The 23,186-nt window shown below is 61.7% G+C and overlaps 1 protein-coding gene across 1 annotated transcript in view; it reads right to left on the bottom strand.

Annotated features, from left to right (window-relative positions):
- The window catches only part of LOC138810999 (unconventional myosin-IXb-like), a 51,757-nt gene extending 36,115 nt beyond the window's left edge, over positions 1 to 15,642 (bottom strand). The window contains exon 1 of the mRNA XM_069998455.1: positions 14,797 to 15,642. Coding sequence (XP_069854556.1) covers positions 14,797 to 15,627 — 831 coding nt within the window. The 5' untranslated portion in view covers positions 15,628 to 15,642. The remainder of the gene's footprint in view (positions 1 to 14,796) is intronic.
- Between the last annotated feature and the right edge of the window lie 7,544 nt (positions 15,643 to 23,186).

Below are 23,186 nucleotides of genomic sequence, written 5' to 3'. Positions count from 1 at the left end.
AAAAACAAAACAAAAAAACCCACGGTGCAGCAGGGCACAGTGGCTCACGCCCATAATCCCAGCTCTATTGTAAGCTTGATCCCAGGGGATCAAGATTCAAGGCCAAGTTGTAAGTTGGAGAGACGCCATCTCGAGTTCGGCCGGGAACAGAGACACATGCCTGTCACCCCAGTGACCCAGGGAAGCACAGAGAGGCACAGCAGGATCACAGTCTGGCCTGGCCATAGATTAAAAAAAGAGCAGTATGAACAGGGGCCGGAGGGCTGGCTCCAACGCGAAGCTCCAAGTTCAAAGCTCAGGACTGCTGAAAGTATTGCACAATAAAAGCCTGGCTGCTGGCATCCGCCCTGTGCTTCAGGGGAAAAGTTTAAGCTGAAGGAATGAGATTTGCCCGTCTCACTTCTGCGTGGATGTCCGAAGGGAGTGACATCACCTCGACGTGACACCACAGACGCTGCTCACAACAGTCCACAGGGAGCAAGCGAGGGCCACCAACGACCAATGCAGAAAGATAACTCGGCACACGCTCACAACAGAGCACTCGCAGCCACGCCAGGCGCCGGCGGCTCCCGCCTGCCATCCCAGCGACTCAGGAGGCTGAGATCTGAGGATGGTGGTTCAAAGCCAGCCCGTGCAGGAAAGTCTGTGAGACTCCGATCTCCAAGGAACCACTCAGAAAATCGGAAATGGTGGTGCTGTGGCTCAAGTGGTAGAGCGCTAGCCTTGAGCTGAAGAGCTGAGGGACAGCGCCCAGGCCCAGAGCTCAGGCCCCACATCCAACGAAGATAAAAAATACCACTCAGCCATAAAAAAGAATGAAAGCCTGCCACTCTAGAGGACTTGGATAAAATGCCCTAAGCCAGACCCTGAAAGAGAGAGAGACACACACACACACACACACACACACACGCACACACACGCGCGCGCGCGTGCGCACACACTCACTCTCCCACATACACACACTCACACGCACACACACGCACTCACGCGCGCACACACTCTCCCACACACGCACACACACGCACACGCACACTCACACGCGCGCGCACACACACTCACGCACATACACACTCACGCACACACACTCCCACGCACACACACACGCGCACACACACACCCACGGAAGCAAAACCAGGTGAACTCACCAAAGCTAAGACTCCACAGTTGGCTTCCAGGCCAGTGGGGTGTGGGGCAGACGCCGGCACAGGGCACGCGTGGCGCGCACGAGGGCCATGCTCAGGAGCACCGCCTGGCGCTCAGGCAGCCGGCTGGGCTTTCCCACCCCAGAAGCTGAAGGCCCCACACCAACAGCACACCTTGTCTCCCGTCCACGGGTGGGCCACGGACTCTCGGGGAATGGGGGCGCGCACGTGTGCGTGTGTGCGTGTGTGTGCGTGTGTGCGCGTGCGTGTGTGTGAACCTCCCAGACGGGCCACAGCCTCTTCCGTCGACGACTGTCCTCCCAGACTGACTTGCAGCTGCCTGAGAGGAACATTCTAGAAACTTCTAGTGGCTTCCTCTAGGTCACCTTTTCCGGTGGGGTTGTCCTTTGCTTTTCTGAGCTTCTGACAGAGCTTTCACACTCACTGGTTGGCTGCCATAGTTTAGAATGTCTTTTTTGTTTTGCCCAGGCTGGTCCCTCTCCGCCTTCCAGGTGGCCGGGACTCCGGGAGTGTGTCCCTGGCACCCGCCACGGGGTGCAGGTGACCCCGCGGCTGCGCTGGCCTCTGTGACGTAGACCGTGTGCTGTGACAGCGGAGACTCACGTGGGGGCTCCTGAGCAGCCCCCCCCGCCCCCTCCCTCACACGCAGGAGTCGGGCCCGGCAGGGACGCAGACTCAGGAAGTGGGGAAAGATGGGTCTCCAGGGGGTCCCGCTCCCCAGGGGGGCAAGGGAGGAGGGCGGGGGGGGGGGTGGAGGGCAGCGGGGCGGCGCGGCCTGCGGCTGGGGTGAGGTAGTGGAGTCGCGCCGAGCTCCTGGCTCCCGGCTCTGTGGAGGAGGAAGTGGAGGCTCTCAGGGGCCTGGCTCACACCCAGCTTCCGCTGGGCGCTGGGCTGCTCTCTTCCGGTTGCCCAACAGGCTTGGGGCTCCCCGCTGGCACTGGCCAAAGGGGCCCGACACCATCTGCAAAGAAGTGTGTCGGGGGCGCCCCACCACAGCAATCCCCCCCCAACACAGCGACAGGAACTGCTTTAAGACAGGCGCCTCCCTCCCAGTCAAGCCCCCAGGCCCCGCTGCAAACCCTGCAGGGCACAATCTTAACGAACACCCCCCAATACAATTACTGGGGCTTTTCTGCCTTTCTGTACCAGTCCTGGGGCTTGAACTCAGGGGCCTGGGCACTGTCCTTGAGCTTTGTCACTCCACACTGGTGCTCTACCACTTGAACCACAACTCTACTTCTGGCTCTTTCCCACACCGTGCGCAGCGTCTCTAGAACCTATCCATCCCGCGTAACTGAGGCCTGTAGCTGCGATCAGCATCTCCCCGTTTCCTGCCCACTCCGCCCCCAGCATGGGCCTGACTAATCATTTAGATTCCTCCCAGGGGTGAGATCATGTGGCATTTATGTTTCTGTGTCTGGCGGCCCGCACCTCACGTAATGCCTTCCAGACTCATCACACGGCGGCGAGCGGCAGGATTCCATCTTCTCTCCCCTTCCTCCCTGGGCTGCATGTTAAACCCAGGGCCGGAGCCACAAATCCCTCCCCCATTAGAGATGGCAGGCCCTTCAACTCACAATCCTCCCGCCCCACCCTCCAAGTGCTGGGGTTACAGGTGTGTCCTACTGTACACCCAGCTAGAATATCCTTCTAGATGATACTCCATTGTATAGTTATTTCCCTCCTTCCTCCTCTCAACCTTTTTCCCCTATCATGGCTCCCTCTCTTTCTCCCTTCTTTCCTAGAAATGGAAGCAGGGTCTCCTGCGTGCTGGGTGTGCTGTACGGTGCCCCTTCTGGAGATGGGTCTCACTTTGCAGCTTGGGGGGAGGGGAGTCCCCAGAACTGTCAATCCTCCTGTCTCAGCCTCCTGAGGATTCCAGGTGCTGGGACTCGAAATGATGTAACTCCTAGGAGAGGAGCCCAGGGCAGTGGCACATGCCTGCAGTCCTGGCCCTCAGGGGGCTGGGGAAGGAGCGCGTGTAGGTTGTTGCAGGCCAACCTGGGCTCCACGGTGAACCCCAGACTCAGAGCACAAACGAAGGAATCATTTCTGTGTGACTTCCAAGTGTCAGCCTCCCTCCCTCCCTCCCTCCCTCCCTCCCGCTCAGCTCAGCCACAGACACCGCCAGCGTCTCCCTCAAAAGCGGGCCGAACACGCCAGCAGGACCTGTGCTGCCTTTCACTCCCCTCCTCCACTTTCCACAGACCCTTTTTTGCTGCTGTGCTTCTGGAGACGGGCCCCAGAGCCCACCCAGGCCGGCCCCAAACCTCCATCCTCCGGCCCCAGCCTCCCAAGTCCCATGACGACGGCGGCAGGCACCCGCCCAGGGAGGCCTTCCAGGGTACCAAAATACACCCCGTCATTTCCAGCTCCTCTCAGATGTGGCTTCTCCACAAACACAGCTTCTACTTCTGTCTCAAACGGGCTTGGATCATTCCGGAGGGTCGGGACTGCGGCCGGCCGGAAAGGCAGGGACTGGCCCTTCCCTCTGGCCAGTCAGTGCCTGACCCTCCCTGGGCTAGCCACACCACGCAGTCCCCCGTGCTGCCCCCCATCACTCTGGCCTCCGCTGAGCCGCCCCATCACCCTGGCCTCCGCTGAGCTCCCCTGGCCCCCCCCATCACCCTGGCCTCCGCTGAGCCCCCCCATCACCCTGGCCTCCCCTGGCCCCCCCCATCACCCTGGCCTCCGCTGAGCCTCCCCCCCATCACCCTGGCCTCCGCTGAGCTCCCCTGGCCCCCCCCATCACCCTGGCCTCCGCTGAGCTTCCTCCATCACCCTGGCCTCCGCTGAGCCTCCCCCCCATCACCCTGGCCTCCACTGAGCCCCCCCGCTGCAGGATGGTGTGGCTGCTTGGCCTTCCCGAACCCTGAGGTCCCCACGCGGACGACCTGCCCCAGGTGCAGCCCGCGTCCTGCGGCCCTGGACACCCACTTCCAGTCTGGCCTTGTCACGGCGGTTGGGAGGCTCGGGGGGGACGGTGAGCCCCGCGGTCCCGACCCCAGCGAGTCCCTGGCAGACAGAGGAAGGAGGCAGCTGGAAGCCTCGGGGGCCCCACGCAGCCCAGACACGGGACCCCCGGGGTGTGTCCTTCCACAGACGAGCGCACCTGGCGGTGCTGATGGGGTCGTCGGGGGCGGGGATGGCAGGGGCGACACTGTGCCCGGCCCCGGCCCGTGTTCTCTATGACACGGCCCAGCCATCTACAGCAGCTGCCCGCGTCTTCCACTCAGCCCAGTGCCACGGGGCACGCGCAACACCCACGCGCCCACATGCCTACTTAGGAGTGACAGAGCCCGAGGCTCTGGTGTGAAAGGCGGAGAGTGGCGAGGAGCCTCTTGCACTGCGTCACAGCCAAAGGACACTGGCCCCGAAATGACAAGACAAACACAAGTCCGCCTGCAGGGCACAGGGTGTGTGTGTGTGTGTCTGTGTGTGTGTCTGTGTCTGTGTGTGTATGTGTGTATGTGTGTGTCTGCAGGGCACAGGGTGTGTGTGTGTGTGTCTGTGTGTGTGTGTGTCTGTGTGTGTGTGTGTGTCTGTGTGTCTGTGTGTCTGCAGGGCACAGGGGGTGTGTGTGTCTGTGTGTGTGTCTGTATGTGTCTGCAGGGCACAGGGTGTGTGTGTGTGTCTCTGTGTGTGTGTATGTGTGTGTATGTGTGTGCAGGGCACAGGGTGTGTCTGTGTGTGTGTCTCTGTGTGTGTGTGTGTGTGTAGGGCACAGGGTGTGTGTGTGTGTGTCTGTGTGTATGTGTCTGTGTGTGTATGTGTGTGTTTGCAGGGCACAGGGTGTGTGTGTGTGTGTGTGTGTGTGTCTGTATGTGTGTGTGTGTGTGTCTGCAGGGCACAGGGTGTGTGTGTGTGTCTGTATGTGTCTGTGTGTGTATGTGTGTGTTGCAGGGCACAGGGGTGTGTGTGTGTGTATGTGTGTGTGTATGTGTGTGTGTGTGTGTGTGTATGTGTCTGTGTGTGTATGTGTGTGTCTGCAGGGCACAGGGTGTGTCTGTGTGTGTGTGTGTCTTTTTCTCAAATACTTTGGGGTGCACAGTGGACCGAATCGTGGGTCCAGAGGGCCGATTCTGTCAGGCAGCAAACCTTCCCTGCCAAAGGCCCAATCGTGTGGACTTTGGGAGCTGCGTTTGTCACTGGGGGAGGACAAGGTGGCTCCAGGCATTATGCAAAGGTGAAGGCACGGCCATGCGCCAATAAAACTTTATTTGTAGAAACAGGCGCTGGCAGGTGTAACCTAGGGGCTGTAGTCTGCCAACCCCTGGCACAGACAAAAACAACGGAAGCCCAGTTAGGAGAGGTGGTGGAGTTGAACGGGGCAGGAATGGTGAGTGGCAGCGAGGCGGGTCAGGATGTGTGATGGGGGAAAGAACGGGGGGGGGGGGGGACACGTTCCCTACGGTGGCTCTGGCTTCTCTGCCTAAGAAGCGCAAAGGGGGGACACTTCTGGTGTTGGTTTAAATGGTGGCACACTCTGAAGCCCTAGCTACTTGGGACACTGACGTCAAGAGGATTACAGTTCAAGGCCAGCCCAGGCAGAGATGTGCAAGGGACCCCCATCTTAACCTGTACGTGTGTGGGGGCGGGGGCGGGGGGCGGTATAATACACGCCTGTCATCCCAACTGCATGGAAGACTTGAGGTTGGGAGGATCGTGGTTCCAGGCCAGCCTGGAAAGAAGTTTGCCAGAAGCCATCTCAAGAGCAAGGAGAGGCTGTGGGAAGCCTAAAGGAAGCTTCTGGTGCAGATGCACGCCTGGCCAGGGAGGAAGGGCCCGTCCAGAAATAAGCAGTGCAGAAACAGGCTGCACGCGTGGCGAAGCACACACCCAGGGGCCAGGGACGGGACACCGCACGCAGGGAGCCACTGGTGACCGCGCCACAGCACCTGCGCCTCTGACACAGGCGTCCACACCTGACGCCCAGGGACACACGATACCGACGGAGCCAAAGCCTCTGTATCTCCACCATGCCAATGCACACGGAGATCACACACACACACACACACCACCAGCACCACCAGCACCACCACCAGCAACATCACCACCACCTCCACCACCACCATCACCACCACCACCACCTCCATCACCACCACCACCACCTCCATCACCACCACCACCTGCCACCACCACCTCCACCACCACCATCACCACCACCTCCACCACCACAGCATCACCACCACCATCACCACCACCATCACCACAGCATCACCACCACCTGCACTACCACAGCATCACCACCACCATCACCACCATCACCACAGCATCACCACCACCTGCACTACCACCATCACCACAGCATCACCACACCACCTCCACCACCTCCACCACCACCACCATCACCATCACTAGCACCATCACCACCACCACCATCACCACAGCATCACCACCACCTCCACCACCACCATCACCACCACCATCACCACCATCACCACCACCATCACCACAGCATCACCACCACCTGCACTACCACCATCACCACAGCATCACCACACCACCTCCACCACCTCCACCACCACCATCACCACCACCTCCATCACCACCATCATCACCACAGCATCACCACCACCTCCACCATCACCACAGCATCACCATCACCTCCACCACCACCATCACCATCACTAGCACCATCACCACCACCACCATCACCACCACCTCCATCACCACAGCATCACCACCACCACCATCACCACCACTACCATCACCACCACCACCACCACCTCCACCACCACCATCACCACCGCCATCACCACCATCACTAGCACCATCACCACCACCTGCACTACCACCATCACCACCACCATCACCACCACCTCCACTATCACCATCACCACCACCACCAGCACCACCAGCACCAGCAGCAGCAGCAGCAGCACCACCACCACCACCACTACTAGCACCACCAGCACCACCACCAGCACACCATGGGACGTGTGAGATTTCACCACGCTCCTCAGAACTGCTGGAAAGCTAAAACTTGCGAATTGTTTGTTTCTGGGATTTTCCGTTTAATATTTCCGAACTGTTGTTAACCACAGGTAATAAACCACAGAACTCAAACGCCGTGTGGGGGGGCTTGCTGTAGGCTGGGCCGGAGGGTCACTTGTCAGCACTGGACACCCCGACTGTCATTGTCAGCACCAAACTAAAACTCCCTCCGGGCTGGGTGCAGCTCAGAGGCGGAATGCGTGGCTGCACCCTGAGCACCGGCCACATGTGACTAGATGGGCACCGGTAATGCACGCCTGTGTTCCCAGCTACGCGCCTTGGGTGGCAGACGTCAGGAGGACTGCAGGTGGAGGCCAGCCTGGGCAAAAGCTTAGGAGACCCCATTTCAACCAACAGCTGGGCATGGTGGTAGTGTCTGATATCCCAGCTTTGAGGGACAAGTACATAGAAGGACGCTGCTCCCCTGGGAAAAGCAAGACTAAAAGTAACCACAGCAGCAGGCTGGGGATGTGGCTCGGTGGTAGAGCACTTGCCTTGCATGCATGAAGCCCTGGGTTCCATTCCTCACTACCACAGAAGCAGAAAAAGCCGGAAGTGGCACTGTAGCCTTCTCAAGTGGTGGAGTGCTAGCCCTGAGCCAAAGAAGCTCAGGGGCAGTGCCCAGGCCCCGAGTTCAAGCCCCAAGACTGGAAGAAAAAAAAAAACAGCAAAAAAAGGGGTAATTCAGCGATGGAGCAGCTGCCTAGCAACATGAGGCCCCAGGTTCGATTCTCAGTACTGCCAAGATGTAGCAATTCTGGTGGCACAGATTGCCAAAAAAAAAAAAACAACCCTGACACAACGGGCCAAGAGGCCAGGCACTGGTGGCCACACCTGTAATCCCAGCTACTCGGGAAGCTGCGACCTGATGATCCTGGCTCAAAGCCAAGGGCAGGAAAGGCCTTGGGACTACTAACTCCAATTAAGTACCAGCTAGCGCTCTACCACCTGAGCCACAGCGCCACTCCTGGCTTTTTCTGTGTCTGTGGTGCTGAGGAATGGAAGGGCTTCACGCATGCTAGGCGAGCACTCTACACTGAGCCACCTTCCCAGCTGAGGACGGGTCTGCGCTGGCATCGGGCCAGCTATGCAGCATCCCTGGTACCCCGGAGCGCAGCCTGCCCCTCTCCGGGTTATGCAAGCAGGCAAGCCCCTCCAATGGGTGTTGTGGGCGTCTCTGAGCACCCCATGCACTCAGTCCCACAAAACCAGGTTTTTTTTTCTTTTACTTTGGTCAGTCGTGGGGCGCTGTCCCTCAGCTCTTCAGCTCAAGGCGAGCGCTCTACCACTGGAGCCACAGCGCCACTTCCGGCTTTTTCTGTGTGTGTGGTGTGGAGGAATCGAGCCCAGGGCCTCATGCATGCGAGGCGAGCACTCTACCGCTGAGCCCCCTTCCCAGCCCCCAAAATCAGATTCTCAAAGGCACCTGTGACTCCCGCTCGTCTCCCGGATGACCTGTGCTGCGCCTGCGGCTTGGCTGTGGGCGAAGCAGCTCCCTTTCCCACTGGCCCCTCCCCCCGCTAGGCCTGCCAGACCCTCCGCTCCCCACAGCCGGCGGCTGAGGAGCCGGGATTCCCCGGGATTCCCCGCGGCACGGGGGTCAGGGGTGTGGGTGGGTCTCCACGCATCACCTCCGATGTGAGGCACCAAGAGCCCGGAAGCCACACAAACCGAGGCGTGCCGTCCACCGCACGCAGGAGGGGATGCTGCGGCAACAGAGCACGGAGGAGCGCCCGGGCCCGACGGCAAGCCCCACGCCGACAAAGAAGAAAGGAATCAAAGAAGCCAGATAAAAAGGCCGAGAGTAGCAGTGGCTCACACCTAGAATCCTAGCTGCTCAGGAAGATCTGAGGATGAGGGTTCCGAGTCAGCCAGGTAGAAACACCTGTGAAACTCTTTATCTCCAGTTAAGCACCAAAAAGTCAGAAGTGGACCTGTGGCTCAAGCGGTAGAGCACCGGCTTTGAGCGAAAAGCTCAGGGACAATGCCTAGGCGCTGAGCGCAAACCCAGGACTGGCATTCCCCCCCCACCAAAAAAAAAAAGGCCACGTGGTATGACCCACATCAGGTGGGCGGGGGGGGTGAGTCGGGGGGAGTCGGGGGGCACTGACTGCTGATGAGGACAGGGTCTCCTTTCGGGAGTGATGCAATACTCTGGAACAGACAGAAGCCATGTTTGTACAGTTGCTATGATTGTGTCCAACGAGGCTTGTCTGGCAGTTCAAGCTCGTGTGGCACTGGCACGAGTTCAGCTACCGCAAGGGCCTCGCTGGCTGCTCACGTCACAGGGCAGGAAGGTTCGAAGGGGTACTCGCCTAAGGAGCGACACACCACCAAACCCGAAGACAGAGACGAGGTTCCCAGCCTCCCGGCCCTCCACGCCCCCAAACGACTTAAAGTCCTATCGCTAAGCCCCGCCTCTCACGGGTGCCGCCCCGCCCACATCACCACCCAGGAGCGCGAGCCGCGGCCCGGGCCGCGGAGGCTGCCCACTCCAGCCGCACCCAGCCCCGCCGCACCTGTGCACGGAACCCCGGCTCAGAAGCCAAGAGGAGGGAGCTCCCACGCGCCCAGCTCAGGACTTCAAAAACACTGTGTCACCCTGGCTGGTTTCCTCGCGCCAGGCCAGGGTGGCAGTGCTCCCGCTGGAAGGGGACAGTGACATACTGTCCCCAACACGAGGCAGAGGGGAGCCCACCCACACCCCACGGGGGGGGAACCTGGGGCTCAACAGCACCACTGCCCCAGGGGCTACGATGACCCCTCCCCCAGGGCATCGTCCGTGGCCCCCGGAGATGGGGTGCGGGGGACTCCCCCTCCCCCGCGTCTGCATCAGCTGATGGACCAGCCCTCTGCAGCTCCCGGCTCCCTTCCTGTTTGGGGGAGAACTGCAGAGCCAGGATGCAACCACGACTGCGAGGTGGGGGTTGGGCGCGCAGTGACACCCTAACCTCAGAACATCAACTTCTCCTTTTGAGGCGCTGACAGAAACTCCCCAGGGGTGCAGGCCCTGAGGGCCCGAGGCCTAGCAGCCTGGGACAGGACAGAGCGCGTTTTCACCAAAGCACACACCCAGGGTGAAGACAGGGCCCACCAAAAGCTTCCTGGGGCGTGGGCCGTGGCTGTCACCTGGTTTAAAAACAGGGTCTTTGCAGATGCGGTGAAGACAAGGATCACAAGATGGGGTCATCTGTGATTCTGGATGACCCCGAAACCCAGTCATGAGAGCACAGGGAAGACAGTGAGGCGGACAAGCACCATGTGCAGGAGCAGAGACGCACGCAGAAGGGCTGCGGCCACAAACCAAGGGGTGCGGGGCAGGCCGGGGGGGGGGGGGGGGCAGGGCAGGCGGGGGGTGCCGGGCAGGCTGGGGGGGGCAGGGCAGGCGGGGGGTGCCGGGCAGGCTGGGGGGGGCAGGGCAGGCGGGGGGGCAGGGCAGGCGGGGGGTGCCGGGCAGGCTGGGGGGGGCAGGGCAGGCGGGGGGTGCCGGGCAGGCTGGGGGGGGGCAGGGCAGGCTGGAGGGGGGGGCAGGGCAGGCGGGGGGTGCCGGGCAGGCTGGGGGGGGGCAGGGCAGGCGGGGGGTGCCGGGCAGGCTGGAGGGGGGGGGCAGGGCAGGCTGGAGGGGGGGGCAGGGCAGGCGGAGGGTGCCGGGCAGGCTGGAGGGGGGGGCAGGGCAGGCGGGGGATGCTGGGCAGGCTGGGGGGGGCAGGGCAGGCGGGGGGGGCAGGGCAGGCGGGGGGTGTAGGGCAGGCGGGGGGTGTAGGGCAGGGGGGGACAGGACAGGCTGGTTGGGGGGGGGGCAGGAGGCTCCCTCTCAGGGCTCCCGCACATTGGTGCTCAATTTCTGGCGTCCAGAACCCTGAGAGGGAATTCCTGCTGGCTTCATCAACCCATTTATAGTACTTCACTATGGTAGTCACAAGATCCTCATGTGCCAATATGTCTTTGGGACTCAGTTCCCTCATCTTTAAACGGGGCCCGCTGCTGTGTGGATTTTGATAGATGGTGGGTGAACCCTAGGAAGCCCAGCACCCGACACAGTGGACAACAGGAGGACACGCGAACCACTCAGTGCCACACTGGGGAAATATTCAGCTCAGAAAGCTTGGGGCCTAGCCGGGTGCCGGTGGCTCACGTCTGTCATCCTAGCTGCTCAGGAGGCTGAGATCTGAGGATCGTGGTTCAAAGCCGGCCTGGGCAGGAAACTCTGTGAGACTCTTATCTCCAATAAACCACCAGAAAACCAGAAGTGGCGCTGTGGCTCAAGTGGTAGAGCGCTCGCCTTGAGCTGAAGAGCTGATGGACAGCACCCAGGCCCAGAGTTCAAGTCCCATGACCAACCCCCCAAAAGAAAAAGAAAAAGCAAAGGTCGGGGCCTACAGATGACACCGTGCACTCGGCATCCGGAACGCATGGCGGCCGATGGCACGGACTCCAAGCAGCTATTCCCGGGAGGGGGGGGTCCCCTGGGGACACTCTGGTTGGCACCCCTGCGGAAGGAGGTGCCACTGGTGAGAGGAGGCCAGTGTGCCCAACGCCCTTCCGTGCTCTGGGACTGGCCCAGACCTGGGCACCAGGGGCCCGCGCAGAAGAGCCTGGATTAGGGCTGGGATGTAGCTCAGTGGCAAAGCGCTTGCCTAGCAAGTGCAACGTCCTGGGTTCGATCCCCAGTACCAAAAAAGAAAAGACAAAAAAAATACAGTTAAAAAAAAAAAGAAGAGCCTGGATTGGATTTGAACGTACCTTGCCCCTTGGCACAGGGTCACCGCAGACATGGCGCTGGCTCCAGTCTAGTCTGAGCCCGCGTGCAGCGAGGCACAGGCCGCTGACTCATGGAGGGCCACCATATCACCCACGCCACTGGGCTGGGGTGCCAGTCTTTGAGGGGACTGGCCACCGGTGCAGAGGCTGGCAGGGCCTTGCCCAGCTGAGGGCCAGGACCACCATGGTGGCAGGGCTAGAGCCCCCGGGGAAGGGGCAGCGAATGGCACCAGCCCCGCCCCCCAGGCCCCTGTGCGCATCTTGCCTCTCCAATCTGCGGACGCGACTTTTTTTGGAAATACAGCTACATGGGAAACATTTTTTTTTGTTTTTTTTTGTCAGTCATGGGGCCTGAACTCTGGGCCTGGGCGCTGTCCCTCAGCTCTTCAGCTCAAGGCAAGCGCTCTACCACTTGAGCCACAGCACCACCTCCGGCTTTTTCTGTGGATGTGGTGCTGAGGACTTGAACCCAGGGCCTCATGCATGCGAGGCGAGCACTCTACCACGGAGCCACCTTCCCAGTCCCGGATCCATGTTTTCTAAACTGCTCAAACTAATTGCCTTTATCTGGCACGGGTAAGCGATGACCGAGCTCAAAACCCCAGGACTGGGGCAGAGAGCGGCCGGCGGGAGTGGCGGGAGGCGCCGTGGGGAGGGCGCCCCCTCCCCCCCCCCCCACTAGGCCCCGCGGGATGGAGGCCTGCTACGCTCTGACTCTGGCTCTCGGCCTCCATGACCGCGAGGCGGGGGCTGCGGAGGGAGCCTGCCCCCTGCCCTGCGTGGAGCGTGTGCGCCCTGAGCTCCAGCCCCAGCCACGCCCTGCTGGGCATCAGCGCGGAACGTGGCACAGGCCGGGCTCTGGTGTGGACCCCAGACGGCGAGCAGCCTGCGTGGTAAACTCCCCCGGCGGTGAACGCGCAGCCACGCGTTTCCATCCCAGTGTCCCTGTCTCAGCCTGGATGCGGGTGCCAGGGAGGACCTGGCTTTTCCTCCTGGCACACGCAGCATGGTCTGGTCTCCAGCCGTGGCTGAGCGGCTGCCGCAGTCACCAGGCATCACCAGGGCCAGAGCTCCGTGAGACGGCCCTCCTGTGCACACACCACCCAGCCGGGCACGCAGCGCGAGGGACGCGGACACGGGACATGCTCTGTCCCGGTCATCCGGGGCTCAAGACCTCCACGGACACGCAGAACTGCAGAGGCGGAGCGAAGCCCGCCCCGGGGCTTGTGTGAGGGCAGCGCGCGTGCTCGGGGCTGCGACGACAGAGAAAGCGGCACGTGCCACAGGCACTGGGAAACGGGACAGGGGCACGGCCACGAGGGCACAGGCAGGACGGCGAGGCGCTTCCAGCGACCCCGCTCCTCTGGGAACACTATTTCCTTCTGGCAGCTGGGGGCTGGGAAGCACAGCCACGCACGGCCACGCACGGCCAGCGCAGGAAAGGGATGGCCGTGGCGTGGGCTGCGTGGTGAGAGGTAAACCGCGGCCAACAGAAGGTGGTTTTTAAGTTACACGGGTGGGGGCTGCGAGTGTCTCACTGCTCCTGCGCGAGGCGGCGGGAGAAGCAGAGCTGCGCGGGGCCGGGCCGGCTCCGATGGCCCCCAGGGACATCCTGGCAGGGACCCGGGCGAGGTGGAGTCACATGGGGTTTCCATGAGTCCACATGGTAGCCCCCAGCACCACCAAAGACAACAGGCCAGAGGGGGTGAGGGCCCCCCAGTCCCTGCCTGCCTGGAGGAGGGCTTGAGATCACACAGTCACCCTCGGGAGCCGGGAGGGCTCAGCCCCACCTACCTAGGCCCGGCCTGCACACCCCACACCACACCCCGCCACCATCCCTGCGTGACACACACGCTAACCACGCCTGTGTGCTGTGTGGACACTCACGGACAGAGGTTCAGACCAAAATAATTCTGTTCAAAGGGAAAGGCAGACGCCTGCAACCCCAGGTCCTGGGCTACAGGCTGCACCCACACACGGTGTGCCAGGCAGCACCCCAATGCCGAGACCCATGGGAGCTCCTACTAGAGAATCCATTCCGTGAGAGCCAGGGCGCTGGGCGTGGCGGCCACTCGCTGGCCCCGCCCGAGGCCCCGCCCACTGCCCCCACGGTGGACGCCAGGGTGTCCTTTCCCCATCTGGCTCTGGGGAGACGGACCCTCCCGGGTCTCACCAGTTCTGAGAGACAGCGGGAGACGCTTCCAGAGCTTATAGGATGGTCCCCGGCTTCCCCAGGTCCCCCGCATTCCAGGCCACGAACCCCGCCCCAAGAACCGCAGGCCCTCGATGGCTGAGGATGGCCTCTGCGCTCTCGGAGGCGGCAACCCTCAAAGCCTCAGCCCGCACCGCCTCTTCCTGCCTAAGAAACTCACGAGACTGGCTTCCCTGAAGGGCGCAGGCCTGCCGCCATGCTGGCCCTGCTGGAGTTGTGAGGAGCAAACCACCTCCAAGGGCGGCCATCTCTACGCCTGAGGGCCGAGTAATAACATCTACTCTGTGCGTGTGTGCGTGCGTGCGTGTGTGTGTGCGTGTGTGTGTGTCCTCCTGAGCTTTTATGCTCAAACCTAGCGTTATACCACTTGAGCCACAGCTCCGCTTCCTGCTTCTTGGTTGTTAATTGGAGATTTAAGTCTCATGAACTCTCCTGTCCAGGCTGGCTTTGGACCGTGATCCCCAGATCTCAGCCTCCTGAGATGCTAGGATGGCGGGCATGAGTCCCTCCCACCCCCCAGCTTAAAATCTAATCTTATTAGTATTACTATCATTTCCACTGGCAGACAGAGACAGAACTCAGGACCTTTGCACGTGCTGGCTATGCAAGCACCGTACCCAAGCAGCCCCGTGCCCACCCATCTGGAGGGCTCCCGGTGCTCACCTCCAGCACAGGCCCCGCGCCCAGGATGGTCCGCTCCACGCCGCTGGCGTAGCCCTTCTGGCTGAAGGCCGTGAGGCAGTGGATGAGGAAGTTGGTGCTCTGGGTCTTGCCCGAGCCGCTCTCACCCGAGATGACGATGCACTGGTTCACACGCTTGCGCAGCATGGCGTGGTAGGCCACGTCGGCCAGCGCGAACACGTGCGGCTCCAGCTTGCCCAGCTGCTGGTTCTCGTACATCTTCACGTACTTGGGGTTGTAGATGGGCAGGAAGCGGAAGGGGTTGACGGCCAGCAGGATGCTGCCGGCGTACGTGTAGATCTTGTGCTGCAGGAAGCGGCGGTGCAGGGTCTCCAGCAGGGCGCCCTCCGTCAGCTCGGGCAGGTCGCAGAGGTCGTCAAAGTCGGCCGGGGGCCGGGGCAGCAGCCCGCGCTCCACCAGGCGCTGGGCGGGGCCCGCCGGGGCCCCCGGGGCCCGCGCGTACTGCAGGGCGCCGTCGGGGCCGCGCTCCTGCAGCAAGAAGAAGAAGCCGTCCTCCCGCGGGTGCTCGTCCTGCGCGCGGCGCGGCCACAGCAGCACGCGGTGCGCCGGGGCGTCCGCCGCGTCCAGCACCCACTCCTCTCCGCCGCTCGCCCGCACCTCCACCAGCGCGTAGCGCCGCGAGCCGTCCAGGCGCAGGCTGGCCACCGCGGCCCGGATGACCTCGGACGCCGTGCTGTCCCGGCTGGCCGTCACGCGGCACGGCGCCCGGCTCCCGGGGGGCGAGGGCGAGCGCAGCCGCGGGTAGATGCGCAGGTGGAAGGCGCCGCCCGCCTCGGCCTCGCGCGCACTCATCCTGCCCGCCGCCGCCGCCGGGCCTCCGCATGCCTTCCGGGTCCCGTCCGGTCCGGGCGCTCCTGCAGCGGGAGGGGGCAAAACGGGGACAGGGTCAGCACGGGTTGCGGCAGGGAAAGGGGGAGTCCTCCAAGGACAGGATCGTCCTGGGGGACTGAGGGGGCCCCCCTCCCTCTGGGAAAAACGGGGACCCCTCTGTGGATGGGACTGTTGAAGAGTCCCCCCCACAGGCTGGCCCACCGGTACTGGGGTGAACCCTGGGGCCTCTGCACGCTAAGCAAGCTCTGCCGGGAGTCAGCGCCACAGCCCCTTCCGCTGTCATTTCTGGATTTTTTGGGGGGGAGGTAGTACTGGGATTTGAACTCGGGGCATCGTGCTAGGCAGGCTGGTGTTCTACCACTTACACCACACCTCCAGCTTTTTCTGCTATATTTATTTTACTTTTTTTTTTGTGGGTCCTGGGTCTTGAACTCTGGGCCTGGGCGCTGTCCCTCAGCTCTACAGCTCAAGGCGAGCACGCTACCACTTGAGCCACAGCGCCACTTCCAGTTTTCTGGTGTTTTATTGGCGATGGGTCTCACGACCTTTCCTGCCCGGGGTGGTTTTGAACCCCAATCCTCAGATCTCAGCCCCCTGAGTAGCTGGGATGACAGGCATGAGCCACGGCACCCGGCTTCACCGTATTTATTTGTAAAACAGCCTCGGTCGTTGGCTAGGCTGGCCTGAACCCTGCAGGCCGCAGGCAAAGAGCAAGTGACCCTATCTGGAAAATAACGAAAGCCAAAGGGCTGGGCCCTAAACTTTGGGGTCCAGGGTCTGTGCTTGGCATGAGGCCCTGAGTTCGAACCCCAAGATTTCAAACACAAACAGGAAGGTACATGTGGGCTGCTGGTGATGTCTTTTGGATGCTGGCCCCACGGACAACACCCGGACACCCACGTCTCTGAGTGATGTGTGCGCGACGGCGCTCCATGGGGGGGTAGGGGCTACGGTTTGGATCTGGTTTGAGTATGTCCCCAAGCTTCATGCCGGAGGCTTGCTGCCTGATCTGACACGGGAAGGGGGCCTATATGAAGCGGGCCCCATCAGCTCCCTCCAGGGTGGGCGGTCAGGAGCCGCAGGCCGGGCCCTCCATCCCTGGGGCTTTCTTGCCGTGTGACCCGTTCACCACAGGGCCGGCTCTGCACATGCCATCTGCCACCGAGAAAGACCTCACTAGAAACTACCAGAAAAGGATGGGTGACCCTCCTTCCAACCTCCAGAACTCTGAGCTAAATCAACCACTCTTCGTTTATTTTACCAGTCCTGGGGCTTGAACTCAGGGCCTGGGCGCCGTCCCTGAGCGGCTTCTGCTCGAGGCAAGCGCTCTACACTGGAGCCACAGCCCCACTTTCAGCTTTTCCTATGTGTGTGGTGCTGAGGAACGGAACCCAGGGCTCCGTGCTGCCAGGCGGGGAACGGAACCCAGGGCTCCGTGCTGCCAGGCGGGGAACGGAACCCAGGGCTCCGAGCTGCCAGGCAGGCGTCTACCCCTGAGCCGCCTTCCCCGCCAACTCTTTTGTGTTGCACAAAAGCCGCAGGGCATGCTGGGTGGCTGTTCAGACCCATCCAGGTCAAGCCAGCAGACTCCCTTCTCCTCTGAGGACGCTGGGCTTTGGGGTTCTTGTGTCCCAGTCCCGGGGCTTGAACCCAGGGCCCGGGCACCTTCCCTGCACTTTTTGCATTCAACCGCTTGAGCCAAGCTCTACTTGCAGCTTTTCTCTGCTCAACTGGGGTTAAGGGTGTCAAGGACCCCCCCCCCCATTCAAACCACCATCATCAGATGGATCGCAGCCTCCTGAGGCGGAGTAGGTTTCAGGCAAAAGCCTTGGGCGGGCGCCGCGTCCGGGGCTGGTTTTCCAGGGGAAGAGTGAGCGTGAGGGGAGCAGCGGCGCGGCCACAGTGCCGGCGGAGCCATCACCGCCCCAGCGAGCAGAGAAGGCTTCAGGTATTTCCGCGTAGTCATTTCTAGAAGGCTCTGCCCTCTCACCGAGCAGGCACAGGAACCAGCACCCAGCCCGGAGCAGCAGGGGACGGAGGCAGCGCGGCCGTCCACGCGGGTAAGGCAGGGGACACGGGAACACCCTCCCCACGTCCCGGGACGCAGACCTAACAGACGAGGCTCGGTAACCTGTGCTCCGATAACATCTGCATCCCCCTGGGCTGACCAGTGCCCCCCCCAGCACTGCGAGACCCACAAACAGAAAACCCGCGTCCCGATACACAGACAGAGCCAGGCCGCCCTGCGGGTCCGTGGGCTCCGCCGCAGAGTGTGCCTGGCCGGATCGCGCACTGCATTTCCAGCCGAGCGGTCGCCGGCTCAACCAGCAACCCAAGACGCTTCTTTTCTCTTTACCATGGCCCGGGCTGGCCGGAGCTGACCATTCTCCCGCCTCAGCCTTCCGAGGGCCAAGATTACAGCTGGGCGCCTGGAACGCACCGAGTGTCCCATTTAACAGGTGGGAAGAAGCCACGTGTCCACCAGTGGATAAACAGACACAGGCACAGGAACCCTGCTCCATCCACACCATGGAATATTACTCAGCCAGGAAAAGGAACAAAGGAAGCTCCCACACACCCTACAACGTGGACAGGACTGGAACACAGGAAGCTGAGTGACAGAAGCCACACACAGAAGGCCGCACAGTGACCCACGATAGGGAACAACCCAAACAGGCCAATCCAGAGTCCGGAGAGACCAGGGGCTGCCTGGGGCTGGGGCGGAGCCTCCTCTTGGAAAAGGTAGGAATGTTCTGGAACCAGATAAAGGTCCACCTTGCACAACACTGCCAATGTTCAGATTTCACACTTTAAAACAGAGAGCCAGACACCAGTGGTTCATGCCTGTCATCCCAGCTACTCAGGAGGCTGAGATCTGAGAATCCCCGTTCAAAGCCAGCCAGGGCAGGAAAGCCCAGGAGACACTTATCTCCAATGAACCACTAGAAAACAGGAAGTGGCGCTGTGGCTCAAACCATAGAGCGCTCGCCTTGAGCTGAACAGCACAGAGACAGAGCCCAGGCCCAGAGTTCAAGCCCCACGACCGACCAAAAAAAAAAAAAAAATCAACAGGGTTTTATGCTCTCATCCGCAACAGCTAAGACTCAAGGCTAGCTCATCCCACATATAGAAAATGCTAGAAAACGCCAGCTTGTCCCCAGGGCAGGAAGCAGGCTGCTAGCTGTGTGGAGGGGGGAGGAGGAGGGGGAGGGAGGACTGCACACCTTCCAGGAAGTGGCTTACCTCTCCACAGACGGCTGTGCGGTGGTGCAAGCCTGCAATCCCCGCATACAGGCTGCTCAAGGCCAGCCCCAGCCTTACACACACACACACACATGCACAGGCGCGCACACACACACACACACACACACACGTGCGAGCGCGCGCACGCAAGCTCCCATCTCCTGGTCAGTCCTGGGGCCTGAGCTCAGGGCCTGGGCGCTGTCCCTGGGTTTCTCGTGCTCGAGACTGGCGCTCTACCACCGGAGCCACAGCGCCACGTCCGGCCTTTCCTGCCAGGCTGGCTCAAACTGCTGGCCCTCAGACCTCAGCCTCCTGAGCAGCTGGGATGACAGGCGTGAGCTGCCAGCGCGCCGCTGCAAGACCCCATTCCAAGAGCAGTTCAAAATGACGGGAACCCTGACGGAGCTTGTCTAGCCTTTAGGGAACACTTTGTCATGTTCCCGGGGAACATGGGGGGCGGGGGGTAAGCACACCCCAGGAGCTGAGAGGGGCAGCCCTGCCACCCGACAGCACCGGGGTGGACAGTGAGGACGAGGAGGAGGAGGAGGAGGACGGGTGAGGAACGCAGCCCCCAGACTGCCGCTCTGCGCCTCCGTCAGCGCGGAGGGCACACCCCGCACCTGCACACGCACGCGGTACACGCGGCCAGCGCTGCGCACGGTGTTTGTCGAGGGGGGTGGGATCACCCGAGCCTGGTGACAACACACGCCCTCAAAGTGGGATCCTGCTGAGGCACCGCCGTGCACACGCGTGTTCAGCACACGCCACATCCATGTACACAAGTGGTCAGTGTGCACGGTGCAGACAGCACGCACGCGCGCGTGCACACACACGCTCCCGCGGCACAGCCACTCACACACAGCCCCGCGGGTGGCATGCACTGGGGGCAGCGGGGGTATACACTACTTGTGGGGCGCGCACACCCCAGCTCTGGCCACTTGTGCTCTGGAGCTATGACAGGACCTTCGAACCCTGTGGCGTCCGCCACCTGACCCGCGGGTCCCCGGCCTCTCCTGGGACCGCACGGGGCCCAGGGAGCCCCACTGGGGACAAGGCCTGAGATGGGGGTTCCCAGCTTAGGGGTCCCTTTGTTGAGAGGCCAGAGAAGGCGTAGGAAACGACCCTGCCAGTGATGGGGGGCTTGGGGGGGCCATGCCCAGGAACAGCCCCTCCAAGGCCCCCCAGGCAAGAAGGAAGTTGATCAAGCTTGCTTGACGCCTGAAAATGGCACCTGTGGGGGGGGGGGGGCGGGGAGGGCCACCGGGGAAGGTCACCCGGGAAGGTGTGCAAGCTGAGGATGAAATCCAACGGCTATCATCAAAGTACGGAGGGACTGATGTCTTTATAAAAGAACTTCTAGATAAAAGATGTTCTTTATGAAAGAACCCCTGAGCTGGGCGGGCGCCGGTGGCTCACGCCTGTCATCCTGGCTCTCAGGAGGCCAAGATCTGAGGATCGCAGTTCAAAGCCAGCCAGGGCAGGAAAGTCCATGAGACTCTTATCTCCCATAAACCACCAGAAAACCGGAAGTGGCGCTGTGGCTCAAGCGCTCGCCTTGAGCTGAAGAGCTCCAGGCCCAGAGTTCAAGCCCAGGACAGACAAAACCAAAACCAAAAAGAGCCCTTGGCCCGGTGTGGTGGTGCATGCCTGTCATCCTGACTACCCGGGAGGAGACAGGACGGAAAACTCCACCCAGGGGGCCTATGGCCGCGGCTCCGGTGGCAGAGTCTCATCTGGCCGGCTGCGTCCTCTCCCCTGCTCACCGTGGTGGGTCCCGAGTGGCCCCTTCCCTTCCCTGCTAACGTCAGCGGAGCCCCAGCTGTGCAAGCCAGCCCCGCGGGGCGGAGGTCCGGATCAGGATGTGAAACCTGTCCTGGAGTCCCCCGCTGTACCCGCACGAGGGAAGGGGGTTTCGACCACCAAGCTGTGGGCCGCAGGTCCCACAAACCATGACCTCCAGTGTGCCAAGCCTGCCAATGCCTCACATGGGGACCAACAGAATGGCCCCCAGGCCCCAGGATCTGTTGGGCGAAGCTGTGTGCCCGCCGCTCGCGCCTGCCCGCCACTCACGTGACTGGGGAGGCTGGCACCGAGGAGACTGTGGTCCCAACCCACGCCCGGCAGAAGCGCTGGAGACCCCATCTCAGCAGAGAAGATGGATGGAGACAGACACCGTCACCCCAGGGACAGCCGCAGACCTAAAGTAGGCAGATCACAGCTCAGGAGAGCATCGTACCTCCAAGAGAATCTGCAAAAACAGGGCTGGAGGCATGGCTCGGCAGAAAAGCTCCTGCCCAGAAAGCAAAAGGCCGTGGGTTAGAACTCTGTCCCATAAAAACTCTGAAACTAGCCGGGCACCAGCGGTCACACCTGTCAGCCTAGCTACTCAGAAGGCTGAGCTCTGAGGACCTCGGTTCAAAGCCAGCCTGGGCAGGAAAGTCCATGAGACTCTTATCTCCAATAAACCACCAGAAAACCGGAAGTGGTGCTGTAGAGCTGAAGAACACCCAAGCCCAGAGTTCAAGCTCCACGACCGACCGAAAAAAAAAGAAAGAAAACTCTGAAACTTTTGTCACCAATTCCAACACAAGTAGAAGAGTCTCGCATTCTTGCTCAGTTGTTTTTTTTTTTCTCACAGCTGGGGCTCTACCACTGGAGGTATACACCTCCAGCCTTGTATTTTGCTGATTAATTGAAGAGTAGAGTCTCAGGGGCTTTTCTGCAAGGGCTGGCTTTGAACCGTGATCCTCAGATCTCAGCCTTCTGAGTAGCTGGAATGACAGGCGTGAGCCACGGCGCCCGGCAGTACAAGGTTTTGCAGGGCTTCACACTTGCTTGGCAGGTGCTCTACTATTTGGACCAAGTCCCTACCCCAGGTCTCAAAGCCTCAAACCCTCAATCCTCTTGCCTCAGTCTACCCAGGTCTGGGATTACAGGTGTGTACCACAGCATCTATTGAATAGGCCTTTTAAAAACCTGAGATCTGCTGGGCACCTGTGACTCACGTCTGTAAGCCTAGCTGCTCAGGAGGCTGACATCTGAGGATCGCAGTTCAAAGCCAGCCTGGGAAAGAAAGTCCATGGGACTCCTATCTCCAAAAGACCACCAGAAAACCGGAAGTGGTACCGTGGCTCAAAGTGGTAGAGCGCTAGACTTGCGTAAAGAAGTCCAGGGACAGCATCCAGGCCCTGAGTTCAAGCCCCCAGAGTAGCTGAAACCTGAAGATGACAGGTTCGGTGGGGGCGGTGCTGATGTAACCTCTCCGGGCCCCATCCTTGGTCCCGGGCTGAGTCTGACTCTTCATAGGAAGGAGGCTTGAGGAAAAGAGAAGCATCCAAAAATGGGGCCCTGGGGGCGGGCGGGCTGCGCTCCAGGGCTGGCTGAGCCGGGCGCGCTCTGACCATCATTTTGGCGACGCTGTGGATTCACCGGAGGCGGCAGCCGGGGGCCTCCACGGAGCGCAGCATGGCTGTTTCGTTTATATAAGGCCATAATCCACGGCTGCATGTTTAGGGGATGAAATCATGCATGAGGCTAAAAGGAGAAGCTGCCATTACGGTGGGATGGTCTGGGGAGCCGGGCGCACAGCTCAGCATCTTCGCCGGTTCCCGAGCCCTGCCTGCCAGAGCCCACGGCACAGGCGCGCCCGAGCCGCCCCTGCGGGCCGGCCGGGGCGGGCCGCGAACGACGCAGCTCGCGGCTCCAGCCGGGCACACGCTGCGGACCGAGCCGGACCGTGACCCCAGCACCCGCAGCCCCTGCTTCCCCACCTGAACCCCGAAGACGTGCCTACTCGTGGACCTGAGGGGACGCAGGAGAGGTGGCCGGGCCTTTGGAGGGATGGCCCATGAGGGGGGGGGACCCCCAGAGCTCTTCAGGAGTCAGTGATGGACGGGGTCCAGCTCAGGGGTACCACACACGCTGACCTCAGCGACCCGGAAGGGCAAGTCAGGCGGCTGGGGAGGGCGGGCGGTGCACATCCCCTCAGCACCCCTGATGGCAGGCGTGCGGGCCGGCGCACCCCACAATCCAAACACTGCTGGGGCCACCAGGTTGCGGCCATCAGTCACAGCAGCCCGGGACGCAAGCCCGGGTACACGGCGGCAGGGACGCTGGGTGACGCTGCCCCAGCCCGACTCCTACCCGGCCTGCCTGGGCCCAGCTCTCGGCCTGGCCAGCTGGGGGCTTCCGACGGGCCCCCCAACCTCTGTGTGCCCCCACACCAGGTCTGCCATCCGACCCGGCGGGTCTGAACCCCGCCATCTGAGGGCAGCCTC

Source organism: Dipodomys merriami, unplaced genomic scaffold (assembly GCF_024711535.1).
Source record: "Dipodomys merriami isolate MVZ:Mamm:240054 unplaced genomic scaffold, mDipMer1.0.p SCAF_519, whole genome shotgun sequence".
In the NCBI taxonomy this organism is placed as follows: domain Eukaryota; kingdom Metazoa; phylum Chordata; class Mammalia; order Rodentia; family Heteromyidae; genus Dipodomys; species Dipodomys merriami.
This window is presented reverse-complemented; position numbering and strand designations above follow the sequence as displayed.